The 20,108-nt window shown below is 38.3% G+C and overlaps 1 protein-coding gene across 1 annotated transcript; it reads left to right on the forward strand.

The window, feature by feature from the left end:
• Nucleotides 1-1,376: 1,376 nt before the first annotated feature.
• Nucleotides 1,377-18,874, forward strand: LOC122657063. The gene is made up of 10 exons (XM_043851861.1): nucleotides 1,377-1,415; nucleotides 1,690-3,843; nucleotides 7,619-7,736; nucleotides 7,821-7,945; nucleotides 12,064-12,299; nucleotides 17,835-17,921; nucleotides 18,012-18,111; nucleotides 18,221-18,422; nucleotides 18,539-18,588; nucleotides 18,719-18,874. The coding sequence occupies exons 1-10, from the start codon at nucleotides 1,377-1,379 to the stop codon at nucleotides 18,872-18,874; spliced, it is 3,267 nt and encodes a 1,088-aa protein (XP_043707796.1).
• Nucleotides 18,875-20,108: the final 1,234 nt, after the last annotated feature.

A 20,108-nucleotide genomic window follows, 5' to 3' on the forward strand; every position in this document is an offset into this window, starting at 1 on the left:
TATTTTACAAAACCCTAATTCTATGGTAACTCCGCTTTGGACATAGATTTAACTGTCTTTTTGGTTAAATTTATGATTTATCTTTACAACATTAGATAATACTCGAAAACACCTTTTCGACTATATATGGCACGTCAAGATTCGACAATTGGATCTCCTGAAATTGCTGTCTGAAGTTATCATCTTGGATCCTCCTTAGATTCCTACAAAATAAGGAGGCATTCCTCCCTCATTTCTCACCAATTCCCAAACTCCTATCGAGCTTCCTTCCCTTTCCTCTATTGTAGGTAGTTCCTTGAGTCCCTCGATGCCCTGAGCTTTTGGAGAAGGTTTGAAATCTAAAAGGAATCACATAAAATCCTAGTGAGGGTGGAAATTCCCCAAGAAATCAAATAATAATAATAATAATTTTGTTGTATTCTAACTACTTTGAATTTCACCTGGACTGCCGTGGAAGTGTTGGAATTCTCTAGAAATCACTCGATAAGCCATTTTCGAGCTCTAAAAATGGTATTTTTCTCTTTCATCTCTTTTTGTACATATTTATTAAGTCATACACATAGATCAATACTATATAATTACTTTGCCCATTTATTCGCCCAAGTTAAGGTTTTGTCCTAACCTAAGCCCTTCTTTCTACATGATGAAATATGCCATGTTCGTTACTATAAATGTCATTGCCATCTTATACTAGTATTATATAAACACATGCATTCATTTTTGTCATATGATTTTACTAAACAAATTTGGGCTGCAAGACCCTTAGGTTTGTGTGCGGTACATCTTTAGGCCCATTATCTAATGCATTAATTTGTTTAAAATGTTTCTATCTAACTATGTCATTTCTAAGGTTGATTTGAAATTAATCATGTTTATGGGTGATATCATTTTCTTCTTCATTTTCGGTTAATGGTTTTCCTTTCTATCTTTTATTTTGAAAAAGACAAAATTGACCTCAAGGCAAAAATCAAACGTCATTAAGGCAAAAGTTACATTTTATGGTGAAAAGGCAAAGGCGGGAAAATTCAAACTTTTAAAACGGGAAAAAGTTTTACAACTTTCCGTTACAGAGGTATGTTGTCATTTCCTCATTGGTCTTTCTACTTTAGGATAAAAGGAGTATGTATACACGAAATCTTTCCATCACAAGCCATATCCACCGTCGGATGATGCACAGTGACAGTAATCGTTGGATTGTACGACGTTACACTTTCCTGCCCCAGCTTTATCGAACCTTCTCGTAGAATTTACCACTTCTCTTCTCTTGTCTTCTTCTTTTACTTCATTCTTGTGTCTTCTCCTTCCTTCGGTAAGAAACTCAGGTAATGCCAAAGTAGTCCTTTTCACAAGTGAACTTTTGGCTTTCTTCAATCTCCATGAACCAAAGAAAGCTCCTTCTCCATGAGAAAGTCGAGGTAAGTATTCTAATCAATCTCTTTCTCTTTCTTCCGTTTGTCCGTTTCTTACTAGCTCTGATGGCTTTGCGGTTTTATTTTATTCAAGCTTCCAGTGTATCTTTGTAATGTGGTTTTCTTATTTTATTCCTTCATTTAAACAATGAGCTCCATAGATTTTTGGCATTTTTTTTTTCGTTTCTCAGAACTTTTTCTCTGTTTGATTTTATTGTAACTTTCTACATAGAGTTTAACTTGAACTTATAATGGTGATGGATTGTTCATTGATGCTTAGGTGAGGCAACTTAAGGAGGGTTTGAGAGGGTCATGGCGTCCTGGAGTTGTGGTTGCTGATTCTGACTTATGCCGTCATGTTCAATACGATGAACTCTTTTGTGATACAAGTGACTTAAAACTTGTTGAGAAGATATCTGTCAGCAAGGCAGTGGATGGCCTCTACCATCGCCGTTGCCGGGTCCCTTCTACCTACCGTGGGCGTATCCGACCCCTACCTTCCCTTTCTGATATTTGCAGACCCAACTTCACTTATGGACTCTGTGTTGATGCATTTTTTAAAGACGCATGGTGGGAAGGGGTGGTGTTCGACAGGGAGGAAGGTGCAGAGGAGCGTTCTGTGTTTTTTCCTGATGAGGGTAATGAGCTCAAGATCAATGTGAGGGATTTGCAGGTTAGCAATACGTGGGACGAGTTCTTGGGTGTTTGGAGAGAGAGGGGTGTTTGGGTTTTGATGGAATTGGTGGACGAGATTGACAGCGATGAGCCTTCATCTTCCTTTTTGAAGAAGGTTTGGTTCCATTTAAGGTTGAATGCTGGGTTTGTGAATAAGATTTCGGAGTGGACTTCTGGCGTTCGGAATTTGTGGGGTAAGTACCTAATGGAGCTCCTGCTGCAAATCTTTGTTAAATGTAGTCGGCAAACCATTGGACATTGTAATCTTCCGGTTGGCGTCTCTGGAAATAAAGGAAAACACATTGTGAATTCACAGCAAACTGATGTTGCTTTGCAGTTACACAGCAGTACCCGTTTTATGGGAGGTAACTCAAATGGCTTTCACTTTGGTGAGTTGCCTCAGATCAGAGGAAAAACACCTCATGTTCAATGCAAGGAGAAAGAGCGATCAGTTGATCTGCAGTTGGAATCTCAAGGCATCCATGAAGCTGTGAGTAGGGAAGATCTATACTGTTCAAGGGGGAGAGATGCATTGACAGGTGATACCACTCTGAAGGAAAGAAACCAATTTGTTACCAAGGGAAGGAATTCAAAGATATCGCATAAAACTAAAGATAATATCGGCTTGCAGGCCCTGGCAATTGGGGAAGGCAACTGTCATGGATTCCCTATTGATTGCTCTTGTCATGGTGGTGTTCTGCCTGAACAAAGGCAGTCACTTAAGATGAGACTCAAATTAATGAAGCTGCAACACCTGATAACTCGCCGAATTAAGTATACTGAATTTATACTTAATAAATCAACTCAGGAGAAAGATATGGTGGATGATGCTGCCTTCACACAAAGCAATTCTGTAAGGAAATGCAATGGGAACAGATTCCCTGTTGATTCTGTCTTTCTGAGTGAAGTAAGCAAATCTCATGCTGTTTCATCTGAACAGAAGAAGTCAGACAATGGAAACTTGATGAAAGAGAAATCAAAGGCCTTACTAACTAGCAAACCTAAGGATAAAGGGATTCTTGTGGAAAGTTTAAACAGGGAAAGAGAGAAAGAGACTGCTGGTTTCCTAATGCCAAGAAATGTTGAAGAAGATAACACAAACTCATCCTCCGTTGCGTGCTTCCATCAGCTTGAAGGAAAGGTATCTTTTGTTCCACCTAAGCACAAGAGGCAGTCTGTTAAGAGAAAAGCACCAATGAGCGAGTTGGAACCTCTTTTAATTCACGGAGGTAAGGATAATGAGTTTGGAGTCCATAACTCAAGGGGGAAAGATGATTTTAAAGTTGACGCTTCAATGTTGCAAGTCGGTCAATCAGTTTTTGAAAGACACAATCGGAAGAAACGATATCAATCTGAGAATAATGGAGGTATAAGATATCCTGTCTGTAGTCAACAGAAAAGGAAGGGGAAGGGTTGTGTGATCAAAGAAAAAGGTAGTATAGTTAGAGGAAGAAGTGCCTCGAAGAAATTCCAGCAGGTTGATGGTAATGTGGAGGCCCAGCCCAATGAAGTCCAAAAGGCATTTGATGTTTTACCGGAACTTGATGAAGTTATTACATACTGCCATGGACGTCTGCCCTTCTCTGCTTATGATAAAAAGGTCAGGCTTAAAAATATGGTATCTCGTCCTCAAAAGCGAAGGAGATACAATGGCCACCCTCAAAGTGACAGTATATGTTTGGCCTGTCATTATGGAGGAAAGCTCATTCTTTGTGATTCCTGCCTTAACTCATATCATTTGAGTTGCGTTCGGCTTGAGGTTTGTCTTTTATTCCTAATTCCTATATTCATTTACTTTTTCTGATATAGGTTCAGAAACATGTGAGGTGGGTTGTCCTCTACAAATCAAAGTTTAAACGGATGTGGGATTAAATCATAACTTGAGAGAGTATTGCGTTTGGCCAAACTCCAAAGTATTGGAAATGGCTGAAACAAAAAATGTTTGCTTTTGTGTTTGGGTTATCTTGTTGTTTTCTTTAACCAGTTCAAAACTGGATAGAGACCCTACTTCTACTCGGGTGGAGTACAAAGTTTTGCAAAGGCCTAGGTCATTCACTTGAATCTTTTGACTTTGGTTTAGGTGACCCAAAGCGTTGGAGGGTGTCTGGACGCAAGCCGACACCAACAAGGTGACCAAGGCGCCCACCTAGGCGACCCTAGTCGTCAAGGTGCCTGGAAGCCAAGGCGTCCGCCTTGAAAACTATGCCTTCAAAGCCGTGGGTCACCTAGACGCCGTGACAACTATGGCTGGAATGAGTTCTTTTCTTGGCAGGACAGAAATTACAGAGTGTGGACAAGACCATCTCCGTATTCATGGAATTGTTTTAGGGTTCGGTTGTCTAGGTTATGGAGATGCTGTAACTGTGAACTGATAATAAAAAAAGTGAAAGAGCACTGATAATGAGGTGAAGTGATCTGCTGTAAGTCAACAGAAAATGGCAAATAGGAAGTAGCAGCTTGAGGGGGGAAAATGACACTATATTCTTCATTAAATTCAAGTTTGCCATACAGCCTCACATGTATTCGCTTGTTGAGCCACAAAATAAAACTAGTCACCAAAATCACTCACTCAACATTTCTAACGTTGACTGAACATAACTTCTATCCTACCTAATCCATAATGGTACTGTTTTAACCCTTCATACTGCTTAACCAACCCTATCCCTATCTAGTGGCATAAACTTCAACCCAAGAATTGAACCCCACAGACCAATGTTCCTGGAAAAGCCTACCACCACTTCTGCAACTTGGTAAGGGCCCTTCAGACCAAAATTCTCCAGATTGTCCTACCAAAACTTTTGCAAGCATTAAGCAACAAAGCCTGCAATAATGTTTGCTTTGGGTCAATGATGTTCAATGGGTGGGAGGAGATGCAATACATTATTTGATGGCAGGTCATTTCATTTGATGATGGGCTTTCGTTAATAGGATCAAGGTGAAGTTCAGCGATCAGGTTACAATTTTAGGAGTGTGAAAATCTTAATTAATCTTTGGGATTGGAAATTGTTAGCTGATTCTTTCCATATGATCAAAGGAACGATTGGTTTGTGTTCTTTATGCGTTCCATTCAGAAATTGTGGCTCTTCAGGGGCTACCTTTACTTTATCTTCTTTAAAGAAGGTGACATAGAGGATGATGTTGCCCAAAGGATTAAAGTAGGGTGGATGAAGTGGAGAGGTGCGTCCGGAGTGCTGTGTGATCAGCGTATTCATTTAAAGCTTAAAGAAAAATCTTATAGGATGGTCATTCGACCGGCTATGATGTATGGTGCGGAATGTTGGATAGTAAAGAATTGTCATATAAATAAACTGTGTAGCGGAGATGAGGATGTTGAGATGTGTGGGGGAAACTAGGAAGGATAGAATAAGGCATGACCATATTAGGACCAGGTGGGAGTAGCTCCGATTCATGATAAACTTAGAGAGAGTTGTTTGAGGTGGCATGGCCATGTACAACAGAGGCCTTGGGATGCCCTAGTACGGAGGAGTGATTTGATTCAGATTGAGGGAGCTAAAAGAGTCAGGGACAGGCTAAATTAACCATAGAGGAAGTGGTGAGGAAAGACATGCTTAGCTTAGGCCTCATTTCATATATGCCTTCGAATAGGAGCTGATTGGAGAGCAAGGATCCATGTGGCTGACCCCATTTATTTGGGATAAGAATATGTTGTTGTTTTTGCTTTTATTTGGAATGGGCAGTGTTTCCACAGACTGTTGGATGGTTAGTTGGACTGCGGCCTGACCATTTGGACAGTCCATTTCAACAACCTAATCGGTTGTCCTTTGAAAACCGTTGACTGGTCAATGGACCGTCCTGTTTGAAGGATCCTACCGTTCAGATTGTTCAGGCTGGATTGTTGGACCGTTGAACCATCATAGCCTTCAGTAGTAGCGTATTTTAAAAAAATCATGACTTTTGTAGCTGCACCTGGGGAGATTTGAACTGGAGACCTCTCTATTAAAGCACCAACGACTAGTAATTGTGCCACCACATGCCTCTGATTATCACAGCTTACATAAATAGTATATATCCTAATAAAATATATGTTTTTCTGGAGAATAGTTGGGCCTGTTGGACTGGATGGTTGGACAGTTGACCTTTGTGCATGAACAGTCTAACGACTGGTCCGATTTTTAAAAACATTGGTAATGGGTTAATCTGCAGTGGACTTTAGTAATTTCAAGTGTCTATGGGCCTATGTATCAGTTGGGCTTGCATATTGTGTTTAAATGTGTAAAGGGCCTATTTGTAAGATTCAACTGTAGGCATAAGTTCATATGCACTTGAGGATTTTAGAAGTTTTAAGATTTGTTTCTAAGCTGTGTCAGGCAGGATATTGAAAGTCCCAATCAGAGAGTCCTTTTTTGTTTTTTAATTATCATTTATATTTGAGATTTTACTCGCACTATAAGAACTGGATGCTTGGAATGAGTAAAAAAGAGTTAGTTTTTTATATTTGGATAAGCCTGTGGGTTCTAGGGTTGGCTGAGGTCATCCTCCATGGCTTCAGTTGGAAGTTTCTAGCTGCTCTTAGGAATATCCTCCCTAGTTGTCATTAATGTTCTATATATTTTCAATTGTTTTGTTTTTATTGCACTGTTTCTATTATTGTGCCATCAATGTGTTTGCTGTTAGGGTTTGTTTCTTTTGTCTGCAACTTCAAGAGTAAATGCCAGATAATTGTTATTTATTTTCTCACAATTTGCTAAAACCAAACCAAATTTCTCCCTTTTTGGTCCATTAGTTAATATGTTTGAACCTGAAATGTGCCTCTGCTTCAAGGCTTTCTTTAAGCATATCTATGTAGGTTGCAGTATTCAATGATTATCTATTTGAATTTGTGGCAGATTCCTTGAGCTCTGATTTAAGTTTAGATCTTCAGATATCTAAACTGATTTTGTGTATCTAAATCCCAGATTCTGGTTTGTTCTATTTTTCTCAAATATTGTTCACGGGTACGGCAGCCTATAATAGTTCCTGGTTCCCTTTTTTCCCCTTAATTTCTTGTACTTGTTTAAATAATTTGTCTTTCCTCTTTAACCACCACTTCTTCCTTGTAGTTCAGCCCTAAAATTTTGAATTCCTAGGCTGTCATTTGTCAATACCCTGTCAACAGAACGGAATATGATGAGTTTCAAAACACAACAATATAAGTTTATAAGATTTGAAAGATTTATTGCATCAACACCTACTAAAAGGGAGAAAAATATTGGTTTAAGGCAAAATTTCTAGGTCAGGAATTTTGGGTTGTACCACAAACTAAGAGGAAAAGAAACAGAAGGATTTTGAAGGAAATCAGGTTGTTTGGGGTAGTACTATTTGGAACCAATTACAGAACATAGGGCAAAAATTGGCTGCTTCAAGTGGAAAATTATGCTTAGTTGCTGATGTGGATATATAATATAAATGAATCTCTACCTTGAATCTGTTGGAGATATCATTCGCTGCTTAATAGATTTTTACAGATCTTACAAGATGCAGAATGCTTACAGTTTCATTTCTGATTAACATTTTTATAACTTTTGGCTTTTTAGCATGTTCCAAAGGGAAACTGGTTTTGTCCATCTTGTCGATGTGGCATTTGTGGCTTGAGAGATTCCAGCAGCAATGATCGCCCCTTCACTTGCAGTTGTTATCAATGCACAAATCAATGTGTGTATGAACTGCACTCATAACCATGTTTGTGCTGTCAATGTTTTTTTCAGGGACTAACTCTGTTGTTATTTTACCTTGTAGACCATATGGATTGTCTGAGTGAAAGAGAATTGCCAATCCCTGGAAGGTGGCAGCAGCGGAACTTTTGCAGCCAAAAGTGTTTTAAGGTATTTCCGCTTTGCAGTTACAAGTTTTGTCCTTTTCATTTTTGACAATGTATTTGCATCATTGTGCTAAGAACTTCCATATTAATGTTTTGGACTTGCAAATCATTTTTATTTTACTATCTTATTTACCTTTTTTTTGTGTGAATTAGGACAACTGATGAGATCCAGCCTTTGCAACCTTGTTCTGTCAACATTATCATTTTTCTAGATCTATCAGTTTCACTCTTCAAGAGTACTTTGGTTCTCTTATTTTATGGGCGATGTATTTGTTTTTGTTACTTCTGAATTCTATGAACAAAATGTGTTTATGCCATGCACCTAGATGCACCATTCTGTAATAAAATTTGATTGGTTAAGATGCTGCTCTGTCTGAACATTAGTTTCATCCATTAACATGTTGGTGGATGTTTATTTATCACTAAAGAAAATTTTGACAGTTATTTGAATCTTTTCGGTTTGCATAGGCAAGGTTCTTGTGTTTGATAAAATATGAACATGGATGAGGTTATATTGACAATCTATGTTGAGATGGTAATGTTTTTGACATAGTTCTGCTTTGGGAGTTCAGGTATTATTTTTGTTGATTTGTTTTTTTCTTTAATCTTTTATTTTGTAAATTGTTGAAGGTGAGATCTAAAATGAATTGAGGAAAGTAGTGTTGAACTTTGGGTAAGATTATTGAGGTTCTATGATTTTGAGTTCTAAGGATAAAGCCATTGGTGGATTAGAGTTTTGATAGGGTCCACAAAAATTGTGTGTATCAGTATACAGGAAGCTTTTTTTTTTTGGTTTTGAAATTTACTTCTGCTGGGGCTTTTCTTGTACATACATTGCTTGGCTATACTGGACTGAGGTAGGTTGAGCAGATAAAGACCATTCTCTTCATGCCCACAGCCAATAACCCTCCTCGTCAACAGATCCAGAAACAAGCAATGTGAAGGAAAGAATGTAACACTACAGTTCTAGGACTTTGTAAGGTGACAAATAGAGAAAAGGTTAGTAGTAAAATTCGGAACATGAAGGATAGAATCAAGAGGTATGGTAGATGTAACATGCAAATTACCTTTACCAAAGATGGAGGGAAGAGACTCATCGGCAATTCTAACCTCATCTCTACCTGAACTGATAGATTGGAATCAAAACACTGAGACATACTAGTCATGTGGTTGGTAGCACCTAAGTCAATGATCCACGAGGAGGAAAAGGCTGCACTAGTGGCATGAAGGACAACGGATGAGGTACTAGATTAGGCAAATGAGGAGGAAGTAGTAGGAGAGGAACCCACCCAGCTGAACCATAACTCTGCGAAAGGCTTTAATATATTTGGAGCTGTTGTCAAGGAATCATTATCTGCAACCACTCTATGCGCTCGGCCCCCTCCTGTCATGCCACCTCTTGTTCCACGAAACTGATGTTGGGATGGTCGACATGGAGGTCCTGACTTGTCTCCTTATTATGTCGAGCCAATTTTTTATGAAAGGAGGCTAAAACAGATTTTTCAAGGGATGACTATGATCTCTCAGCTGGGAAGGTTATCTCCATGGCAACTCTTCGTCTCTCTTCTCTCTGTAGGTATCTACATATCCTCATCCAAGGATGGGAGGGGGATCCTATCCAGAATCTGAACTCTGATATGTTTATATCTTGATTTAGACCACCAAGCAGGATCAGGATACGTTCTGTCTCTTGTAAACTTTGGCCTCATCTTCTGGGTTAGTCAACTGGAGGTCTCTTTAGTGATCATACTCCTCCTAGAAACCTATCATATTCTTATCATATTTAGAAATGGACATCTCGCCTTGTTTCATATTGATGATCTTCTGTAGGTGATGATAGACTTTTGCAGAGTCTCCTTCATGGTCAAAAGTTAGAACAACACAATCCCAAATCTCCTTTACCGTTTTCTTACGCATCAAATGTCCTCATGGAAAAAATGAACCTTGTCATAACAGCGGAGTTCTCCGTCTCCTACTTCAGAATTCGGATAAGTAGAGTCATTAGGACTAGGAGGTTTAATCACTCCATTGATGTATCCTAACTTCTCTCTACTTCTCAAGGACAGTCTCACAGAGTATGCTCAGTCCAGATAATTTGTATCGTCTGCAATTGAAATTTGAGCATTAGAGGACTCCGTTGGTCCATTCACCTCTGACATATTCACAATTCACGCCTGGAAAGTTGGTTGGATACCCAAACCAAATGGAGAGCACACACTCAACCCAGTCACTCCTTCCCAGTTACAAAAGTACTGATTTCAGTTACCCCGAAACATCCCAGATAAGAGGAAAACCAACTAAGCATGCATCTCAAGCTACGAGGTCACTACTGAGATACTTTACCAACTCTACTATCATATTCCACAAACAAAAGAACATGTATAAGCTAAAGAAGAGAGCTTACACTAGGTCATAGACCTTTCAGCGAGACAATATGGAAATAACCTTTCGAGATTCTGAGTTAAGGAAAAAGCTGCAACCCCATCAACGCAGGATCATACACAGTTGATAAAGGACACTTGAGCAACCCTAGCTGTCCTACCTCCTTGCAGAAGAACTGTTCTGCTCAGCACTTGCGGTATATGACTTCTTGTTGATCTCAGCAGAAACTCTACCTCTGGCAGTAAGTTTCAGGCACTTAATAGAAGAACAATAAGCGACATACATGGTTTTGATTTCATCTCCAATAAGGCTTAGATCACGGAGAGAATGAGAACTGCTTCGAAACCTGGCGGTGGTGCTGTTTGTCCCAATCTTCCATCGATTTGAACCCCGCAGCTACAAACTCCACCTATTGTCCTTTGGGTTGAAGTTCCTGGATTTCAGTGAGGATCCTTACACGTTCTTACTGCCTTTGGAATCCTCTTTAGCTGTAAGGTTCCAAAAAGAATTTGAAAGGAGATTACTTCCTGTTAACTCTCAAACCAGCAAGGAGCTTTGATACTGAGTTTAATATTCCAGTCCTTGCTGGAATGGTTGCTGTCCTAATCGAAAAAGATACGGTTGCTGTCCAAATCGAAATGACCTCTTTCAAATAAGGTCTTGAAATACTTCTCTAAGAATCTTTGGAAATTTCTCGAAGTGAAACCCTCCAACAAAGACCTCACTATGAAATTTCTCGAGAAAAATTTAAAAGAAAAGATACTACAAAACAAGATTAAGAATTGAAATTAAGTTTAGATATCTATAAAAAAAGAAATTAATTTCAGATGTTTTTAACATGTACCAGAAAGACTATTGTGCGACACTAGTGAGAAGTGTGGTATGTATGGAATCATGGAATACTTGAGAAATTAAGAGAGATCAAAAGGGTATGGAACGAGTTAGTTGAAAATGATTTCAAGATATAGGACTATAGATTTTTCTTTTTTGGATGAATAACTAGATATTTAGGTAGGCTGGGAAGGAAAAATAAGATTAGGAACCCAAAAATTGGGACTAGGATACAAGCCTTTTTAAATGATTATAATTGGTTGTGTAATCAGTAATGGGATTTTTGACGAATTCTTTGCTTGTCGATTAAAGCGTGTATGGATTTCATTTGAATTCTTGTTGCATAGATGTTCAGAAACTATATGAATGGCCTCAGGTTGACAATTAACATGGTCTTGAACATTGTTGAATGGAGAAACAGAATCCCTGTAGCCAATCTCATTTAGTTGGGAAAAGGCTTAGTTTAGCGTTGAGTGTAGAAAGCTATTTTCTTTCGTCTTTAAGAAAGAAAAATAATCAGTCAGAATTGTGGCATTAGGTTCTTACATTGTGCTGAAATTCAGTTCATGTTATTTTGAAGTCAATTTTTATTGTAGAAATATACCAGGCTCTAAACTTGTTTTAAATTGTTAGGATTGTTCCTAGAAAAATGGCCATTCTATCTTTGTTGACTTGATCAGTTTTTTTGTGTCCTTGTGGTTGCGTTAAGAGCTTTTGACTGGTTTCTTATTACTTGTTGGCTAATACTTATGTGTGTGCACGGGTGTGTAGGTAGTGTGTTAACTACTGTTTTGGGTGTCAAATTTTAATTGGAAGAATGGCAGACGAAAAAATTCCGACTTTTATTGCTTTATTTTAAATATATTTGTATTTTAGCTTTCTGTGAATATTTTTTGGCCTTTGTGATTGGTTTTAAGTGTTCCTTAAAAATTTCCTATTGCTTTTCAGATATTTTGGCATCTTCGTCAAATTCTTGGCAAATCAAATCCAACCAGCATTGAAGGCTTTTGCTGGACTATGTTGAGATCGGGGGGAAATGATATTTGCTTTCTTGAGGCACCACCAAAGATTGATAGTCATGTTAAGCTATCCCATGCCCGAGACATCATGCACGACTGCTTTGAACCTGTCATTGATCCTCGATCAAAAAGTAATCTTGTTGCAGATATTCTTTCAAATAAAAAGTAAGCCCTCATTGTTTCTGCTACTTGCTCATGTTTATTGGCTTTTCGTTGTTGTAAATGCTTATTCTTATTCCATGTACTTGTTATTGTATCTATTGGAAATAAGTAAAATTTTACTCCATAAGAGTTTTAATTTAGAAAACAAGAAACTGAATGTATCTTTATGGATTTATGTGTGGTATCTCTTGTTTTATAAGAATATTTTTGCTTGTTCTTTGTTGTAAATGCTTATTCTTATTCCATGTACTTGTTATTGTATCTATTGGAAATAAGTAAAATTTTACTCCATAAGAGTTTTAATTTAGAAAACAAGAAACAGAATATATCTTTATGGATTTATGTGTGGTATCTCTTGTTTTATAAGAATAATTTTTTTGTTTTTTTGTTGCGATTTCAATATGTTGAGCTTAGCTGATCTTATCATCTATTGAGTCAGTTGATTCTTAGGACTCACATAAGCTATTCTTATCCAGGAAATGGCATAAGTAATTATAAACTCTGTGACAGATGTATCATCTTGCCAAAAAATGTATGACTTAAGGGTATGAGTTTACAATTGGAAAGACAATACACAGCTAATTCGCTGTGTAAATTTACAGAATGTATTTTTTTTTCTTTAGTCTTTTTTTTTGGCAGAATTATCATGTACCAGACGTGATTCAGAGCTCAAGCGGTGCATGTGTAGGAGGGAGGGAGGACAGAACCAGGCCTACCGAGGAGGAGGATGATCAGCTAAATTTCATTGTGATAGGGTGCACTATCATTAGTAGACTACATGGATCAGTTCAATGCCCTTGTGTCACGTATGGGTATTGAGGAGGAGGTTGACCAGCTGATGTCCCGATTCAAACTGGGATTGAGGCCGGAAATTCGAAAGGGAATTGGAGTAACAGATATCCACGACCTCCAGGACTCTTTCCAAAAAACTCTACGAGCAGAGGAGATACTAAAGCCTCTTATGAGACAATTTGGCTTTCAAGCCAGGGAGGACAGCAGAAATTCTATAGTTACTGTTGTCTCGGATAGGCCCACAGATTGCACTACTACCACTACTGCCCCTACAGGATGATCCTTTGGTGCTGCTGTGGCTACCGACAATAAAGGAAGCACCTATGGATAGTACTCTCAACACTAAGTGCTTTAGTTTACGGGAGTATGGGCATGTTGCAAAATTCTGCCCTATGTGACAGAAATTGAATGCAGTGGTTTCTAGTACTATTGAGGAAGATGATGTAGCGGAAGTGACCAAGTCATACCCACCTAATGGCAATGTATTATGGTTATGAGAGTGGTAAGGACATTCAAGGTGTCAACCTTATATTGTCTCAACACAAAAAGTGACACCGAGGAAGAAAGCGACACTGAAGATTTGATTGTTAATCATGGTTGAGCTGGTGCAGTCAGCAAAGGCTTCATGTACCGTTGTTAGTGTCAATGAGATGGATGACTTAGTTGGCATGGTTGACAATTGTCAATAGGATGATGCAGTTGGCATTATCATCATGGGTTGGCCGTTGAGAAATGTTTTGGCATGATGAGGATGCAGGTTCAAGTCCTAGTGTGCATGAGGTTATGTTGCTGAAGGTGAGAAGGTGTTGTAGAAGGTGAATGTTACTATTGTGTGGGGAAGATTGCAACTTTCTGTTGTAGCAGTAACTTCACAGATTTTTTGAGCTGTCCTTTTGTTAGAATTTGGAGTAGCTCAAAACATGAGAAATCGGAGTGGAAAATTTGAGTTAGCTTTGCAAGAAAATTTGAAAAAGGTTAATCCGATATCGGAGTGGAAAGTATGGCTTGATCTTTAGGCATGACGTGTATGGTGAAGCAAGATTGTCTGCACATCAGTCGGAATCAATCTCCATTTCGGGATCCGTGCACTGATTTTGGGTTGTTGGTGAAAACACAAAAGTTGTAACCCTTTGAGTTGGCTTTCATGTGGAAAAATAATTGGGACAATCAGAGTTTATGAGGAAGATATGAAGGTTTGAGTGAACAAATGTCGATTGATGTTGAAAGGATACATGCTCTTGGCTTCTGACAAGAACCTGCTCAAAAATGGTTCTGTCCAGCTCCAAATGGATTCTGGCCAATGCCGGATTAAGGCTGGCTGGCACCAGAATTTGAGCAGCGACACTGGTTCGGTTCATGTGTTTTTGATGGATTTTTGAGCATCTTCCAGGAAAAATTAGAGGAGGCTTATTTCTTTGAAAGTTGTGGATCTTCAAGTCTTCTTTCCAATGCCGCCAGTATCAAGTCATTTCGACACCTGACGAGTGCATTATGGCTGTTTTGCCTACAGTGTGCAGAATATGGTCGAATCATGGGCTGTTCACCCTTGTCCGTTTTTGGCTGCGGGTTATGGCTCTTTAAAATCAATTTTTGAGTATTGCTAATAGTTGAACTACTAAGAGAAAAGAGGAAAAATCCTAGAGAAGAAGAAAAAGAGTGAGAGGAAGCTCCAAGAAGATTAAACTCTAGAATCCCATTCCTCCCATGTTCTATTGGTGATTTCAAGTATACTAGGGAAGGATTGATGTTGTGCATTGTAGAGCACATTCAAGGGTTTGTGTAGAAGACTCAAGGAAGGCTTAGGTTGCTCAGGAACATCCATTGAAGGTCTCAACATGTTAAGATGCAGCCGATGAGTTGAAGGGGGCTATTGAGAAGAGTAGAGAAGGAAGAGAAGAAGAAGAAAGGAAGAATACAAACTTAAGGTTTGTGATTCTTGTGAGTTGCTTCAAGTAACCCAAGTGACAACTTGGTTGAAGCTTTGGTGACGAAGAGGCACCGGTGTATGTGAGCCGCTCAAGGGGATATCAACATCAATTGAAGACATTCAATCTACGACATCTCTATAGGTTACCCATTGGCATAGGTAACCCCTTTTTTGACAAATCCCATTGTATGTACTTCACTGTAGATTAGATGTTTGACTAAATGCCTAGGTGAATACTTGTAGTTCATCGGGAGGGATTTGTACATTGCAATTTGCTTGTGATTGGAGTAAAATATATAAGCATACTCTCGTTTTGTATTGGGGTGTTCAGTAGGTGCTGGACACAGGGGTTGAAGCTCCTTGGTAGTTGTAGCTACCTAAAGTGGGGTGTTGTAGCGCTCTCCTAGTTTTATGCTGGGTAAACCAGGTGTTGTGGCACCTTCACAGTTGTGGTTGTGGAAATTGGGAGTTGTAGCTCCCTGCAGTTGTAGTTGCAGAACTTTGTATTGTGCATTATACAGAGGTAGGATTTGGGTCGTACCCCAAGCTACTATTTTGTACCGTGGATGAGGGCACCTTGCCGAACTACGTATATTTTTGTCTCGTGGTGTGTGGCTTTATATCTGCATATTTGTGAGTACGTTGCAAGATGGTTTGTTGGTAAGGATGGGCTGCATGATGTGTGACTGGTGATAGTCCTGCTGTCCTGGCTGGTAATAGCCGTATGTGTGTGTGGGTGGCATGTATGTGAATATGCTTGAGTGATAGTGGCGCCAACGAGTTAGTTGAGAAACGAGCAAATTGGAATCGGTTTTTAGTCACTACTGTTTCAACCCCTCTCAGTGGGCATCTGGGTACAACATACAAGAGCTAAGCCCACAGCTCATGGTAAAACTTGGTGGAGAAGTAATTAGGAGAGGCTTGCATATCGACAAGATAAGAGTGCATAATTTGGGAGGAGATGAAACAAGAACTGAAAGCCAAGTATCTCATGGAAGACTTCAAGAACAGACTCTATGATCAGCTGAATTCTCTTTGACAAGGTAGACTAACTATTACTAAACACATGGAAAATTTTGGTGAATTATATTCTAATTGTGGTATCCGAGAGGAAGGACAGGCACTCTTTTCAAAGTGGGCTCAAACCAGATATTCGGAAAGCCATATTTATACTTTATATGATGTTGATGACTGTTTCCAAAAAGCCTTAAAAGCTGAAGAGAAGCTGGACCAGCCATCTAGGAGATCCAACTTTCTAGCCAGGGAGTACCAGAAGTGTAATACCTATAACAGTAACAATAGGACTAGAGTAACAAACAATAGGGATGACATCTACTGGTCTGGCTATAAGGCAATGCTCCCATAGACGATAATTGTGGCATATACAGTGCTACAAGTGTCACAGATCCTATCAGTGTCCAAAGAAAACTAATGCTACAAAAGTGTTCAATCAAGAAAACTAGTGCTGCTGTTGTGCCCAAAGAAGATGATGAGAATGAAATGGGAGTATATAATGCTGTTGCTTCTGATGGGGAGGATGACTACTGGGATGATGAAGAACCTACATGAGTCAATTTTAGGAGGATGTTAGTGGCTGAAAACAACAAAGGTGAGGACTGGCATTGTTCTTGCATATTCTAAACAGGAATACCTTGCAGTGACAAATTTAATGAGGTTTCAGACAGGTCAGAGATTTAGTCTTCTTTCCCTATTCGATTCTAGTGATATGTTCACTTTCTGTTACTTGCATCAATTTGGCACTTTAAGTTTGATTGTTCTTCTACTCTTGAGTTTTCATAATCTCAGTTTTCTGTTAAATCATTCCTGTTTTTTTCTGTTTTTAAGTTCTATTCTGTGATCTGTCAATACCTGCAACTGATCCCTGGAAAATTCTGAGAACCATTACTGGTCCAATAAGACCCTATTAGTTGTAGAAAATCTGTTTTCAAGTTCTATTCTGTGATCTGATTTTGAAATATTGAAAATTCTTCCTAAACCTAAGCTTCTGATTTGAATATTCCGGGGTTTTCTGATTAATAACCTTTCTGTTTGTTTAATCCCTTGACCTGTTCTTAACCTAATCAAGTCAATTTATTGGTTTCAAGTCCAAATTCTGTCATAAACCTAATAGAGATCAATTCACTGAACTCAAAATTGGGGTTATGTTTTTGAATTCTGCATTAGAGATGTACCTCTTATTTAGAACTTTAGAAAGGTGGTTTTCTCAAAAAAGCAACCTTGGAGTCCATGTTTGCGAGAAAGTGAAGTACTTGCACTCATTGAGGTGAATATAATGTTCATTTGCACTGGTCAACTGGTTTTAGCCTTTTGCATTTGTGTAGTTTTTTATTTTAAAAGGTAGCATCATATTTTCTTCCAATTTCCCAAAACCTTTTGTTTGGTCCCATAGTTAAAAACCGTAGGGATTGATGGGTTTGAGATTCAAAATTAAGATGCCCACAACCTTTTGCTGATCTTCTTGTTTTTGGATATTTTTTGTGGGGGTGGTGTTAACTGGTTAAAAGCCATATGGTGCAAGCTGCCATGGATCCAAATTTCTTGATTTTCCTTATATGACAGCCTGGTTAAAGAGAAAAGAGAAAATTAGAAGATATGATAGGTTTGTGGAGAATTTGTTTTTTCTGGCACCCTTTTTACTCGTTTGATTGATCTATGTACGTTGTAACTAGTCAATGGACAGCAAGTATGTGAACAATGAAGTAAAATGAAATTTGTAAGTAATTTTCAGCAAATATTTAGGAGCGAGTTCAAAAATTTTGGATACTGAGTCTTAGGGAGTTTCTTTCAATCTTCTGTAGATCAAAATTCAAACGGTTGGACTTCTATGGATTCTATACCATGGTTTTGCACAAGGGAGATGAAGTGGTATGTGTGGCCACTGTGAGGTAATTTGCTGCAGATTTTCCACTTTCCTTGCTCAGAGTATTGATTTTGTATTCATGTTTATCATTTTTTATCCTTGTATTCGCTTTCAGGATCCATGGTGTAGCGGTTGCAGAGATGCCTCTAATTGGGACCTGTTTTCAGTACCGGCGGCAGGGTATGTGCCGTCTTCTTGTGAATGAGCTAGAGAAGGTATGTCTGTCAACTACAGCTCATCAGTTGGTAATGTTTCTTTGAAAGCTTAAGAGCTTGATAGAGAAATCTTTGTAAAAATCCGATTTTTTTTCTTTCTGATTTATAGATGCTCAATCAATTGGGGGTGGAAAGATTAGTTTTGCCTGCCATTCCTCAGCTAAGTCAATCATGGGAGAATTCCTTCGGGTTTACAAAGATGTCACATGAAGAAAGATTAAAGCTTTTGGGTTTTCCCCTTTTGCTCTTTGAAGGAACAACAATGTATCAGAAATTCGTCACCGATTCTCTGACAATAGGGAAATCAAGAGGCATGTCTTAAAGAATCCTTTTTGCATACACTAATAATTTCATTCAATTAATCTTGTTGGTATCTATATGGTTTATCCATTTTTGTAAATATCTTTTTCCATCATCATTTCTGTAGGTCTTGCACGACTATTGAAAAACTCAGGGATGGCTTCTGGATTTCTGAAGGTATTTTTATTGAATCTTGTGAAAATTACTAAAGGGTGGACCTGGGTGCAATGGTTAGGTTGCTCTTTGAAAATTTACTGAAGATTTCGACCTGATCTTTTGGTGGCAATTAATTGTCTTCATTCTACAGGAAAAGGAAAATCAAGATGGTAATTGTAAAGATAGATATTTTGGCATCTATTATAAGCGTAAGCCAAGGAATAAGATTATTGAGAAAGAGAACAAGGTTGAGAGTTGCAAGTATGTGTACAAGCGGAGAAAGGTACTTGCTAGCATCCTTTGTTAGTACTTTTCCTTCCTTTTCAGTCCAACAAGAAAATCTTGGATGAGCATCCTTTTTGTTCATATGGGAGATGCTATCCTTGGGTTTTCTTTCCTTTTAGGTCTTCTCCTTATCTCCTAATTTTTGTTCATATCTCTTTTGAGTTTCCTTCATTTTGGGTGTCTTCTTTATCACCTAATATTTTTTGCACAGTACTCTTGTTAGTGTTTCTCATGATAAGAGGGTGTTTAGAAGATTGATATGAGCTATTTTATAACTAAATTGTAAAGTGGGTCACTTCTAGACAAATATTATCGTTCCATCTATATGAATGTGATGTTATTCCAATCCATATGTAAATTGACATTCACGAAGAAATCCATATATTACAAGTGCATGATTTTTCTCATTTTCAGAATTATTATTATTTTATTTTTTTTGTAATTTAGGGTTATGTTTATTTTCTTTTTTCATTGATGTCAAGCAAGGGCTAAGAGTAGGAAGGGTAGGCATGTAGAATTTGATTTCAACTACTCTGGTTTCCACTGTTCAAGGTTCTGCTGACTCTCGGTGATTTCTTTCCACTGCTCTAAAGAAAGGCCACTGCTAAGAATTCTTGCCCTAAAAGGGCAAGCAAAAACCTTTAGAAGTCAATGAAAGTAGAAGTGGCAAAAGATGTCGTTGGGACATGCGTTGGTTAGTGTGATGGTGTTGACGAACGTGGCAAGGAGAGAAGGATTGGAGATGCGAATTGCGATAACTAACTTAACTGTTACTGATTCGAGGACAACCATTGATAGGCTTAGTATCCGGACAGTTAGAGCTTTTAAAGATACAAAAGTAGTTCTACTACAGTGGGATTTTGTCAATAATGAATATTATTTTACAAAAGGTAAAATTAAATAAGCAAAGAACAAAGACTAGAAGAATAATTAATTAACCACATTAAATTCTAAATTAATGGATTTAATTGGGAGTTGGGGGTGACCCAGTTTGGAATATTTAACTTCTGTTCCCCTATTTGGGAAAGTTTGGACATTGTAAAACTATAGTGAAAAGAATCGAAACTCAGAAGTGAAACAAAAACGCAGAATTTAGTTTAGAACCTATTAATTGCCTCCCTTGCTCAAATTGGATCTCTCATCAATGAAACCATCAACGTTAATCGGATCTGTTTTGGCTGATAGAGAGGTGGAGGAAAAAGAGGACTTGAAATTCTCAAAATATCTTTACAACACTTTACAACAATCAGCGCAAA

The sequence above is a fragment of the Telopea speciosissima genome, chromosome 1 (assembly GCF_018873765.1).
Source record: "Telopea speciosissima isolate NSW1024214 ecotype Mountain lineage chromosome 1, Tspe_v1, whole genome shotgun sequence".
Taxonomy (NCBI): domain Eukaryota; kingdom Viridiplantae; phylum Streptophyta; class Magnoliopsida; order Proteales; family Proteaceae; genus Telopea; species Telopea speciosissima.

Excerpts from the sequence above, each read along its gene's own strand:
- LOC122657063 (XM_043851861.1), top strand. The coding sequence starts at position 1,377 with ATGAACCAAAGAAAGCTCCTTCTCCATGAGAAAGTCGAG. Across the intron at positions 17,922-18,011 it reads GTATGTGTGGCCACTGTGAG|GATCCATGGTGTAGCGGTTG; the intron begins GTAATTTGCTGC and ends ATTCGCTTTCAG. Across the intron at positions 18,589-18,718 it reads TGGCTTCTGGATTTCTGAAG|GAAAAGGAAAATCAAGATGG; the intron begins GTATTTTTATTG and ends TTCATTCTACAG.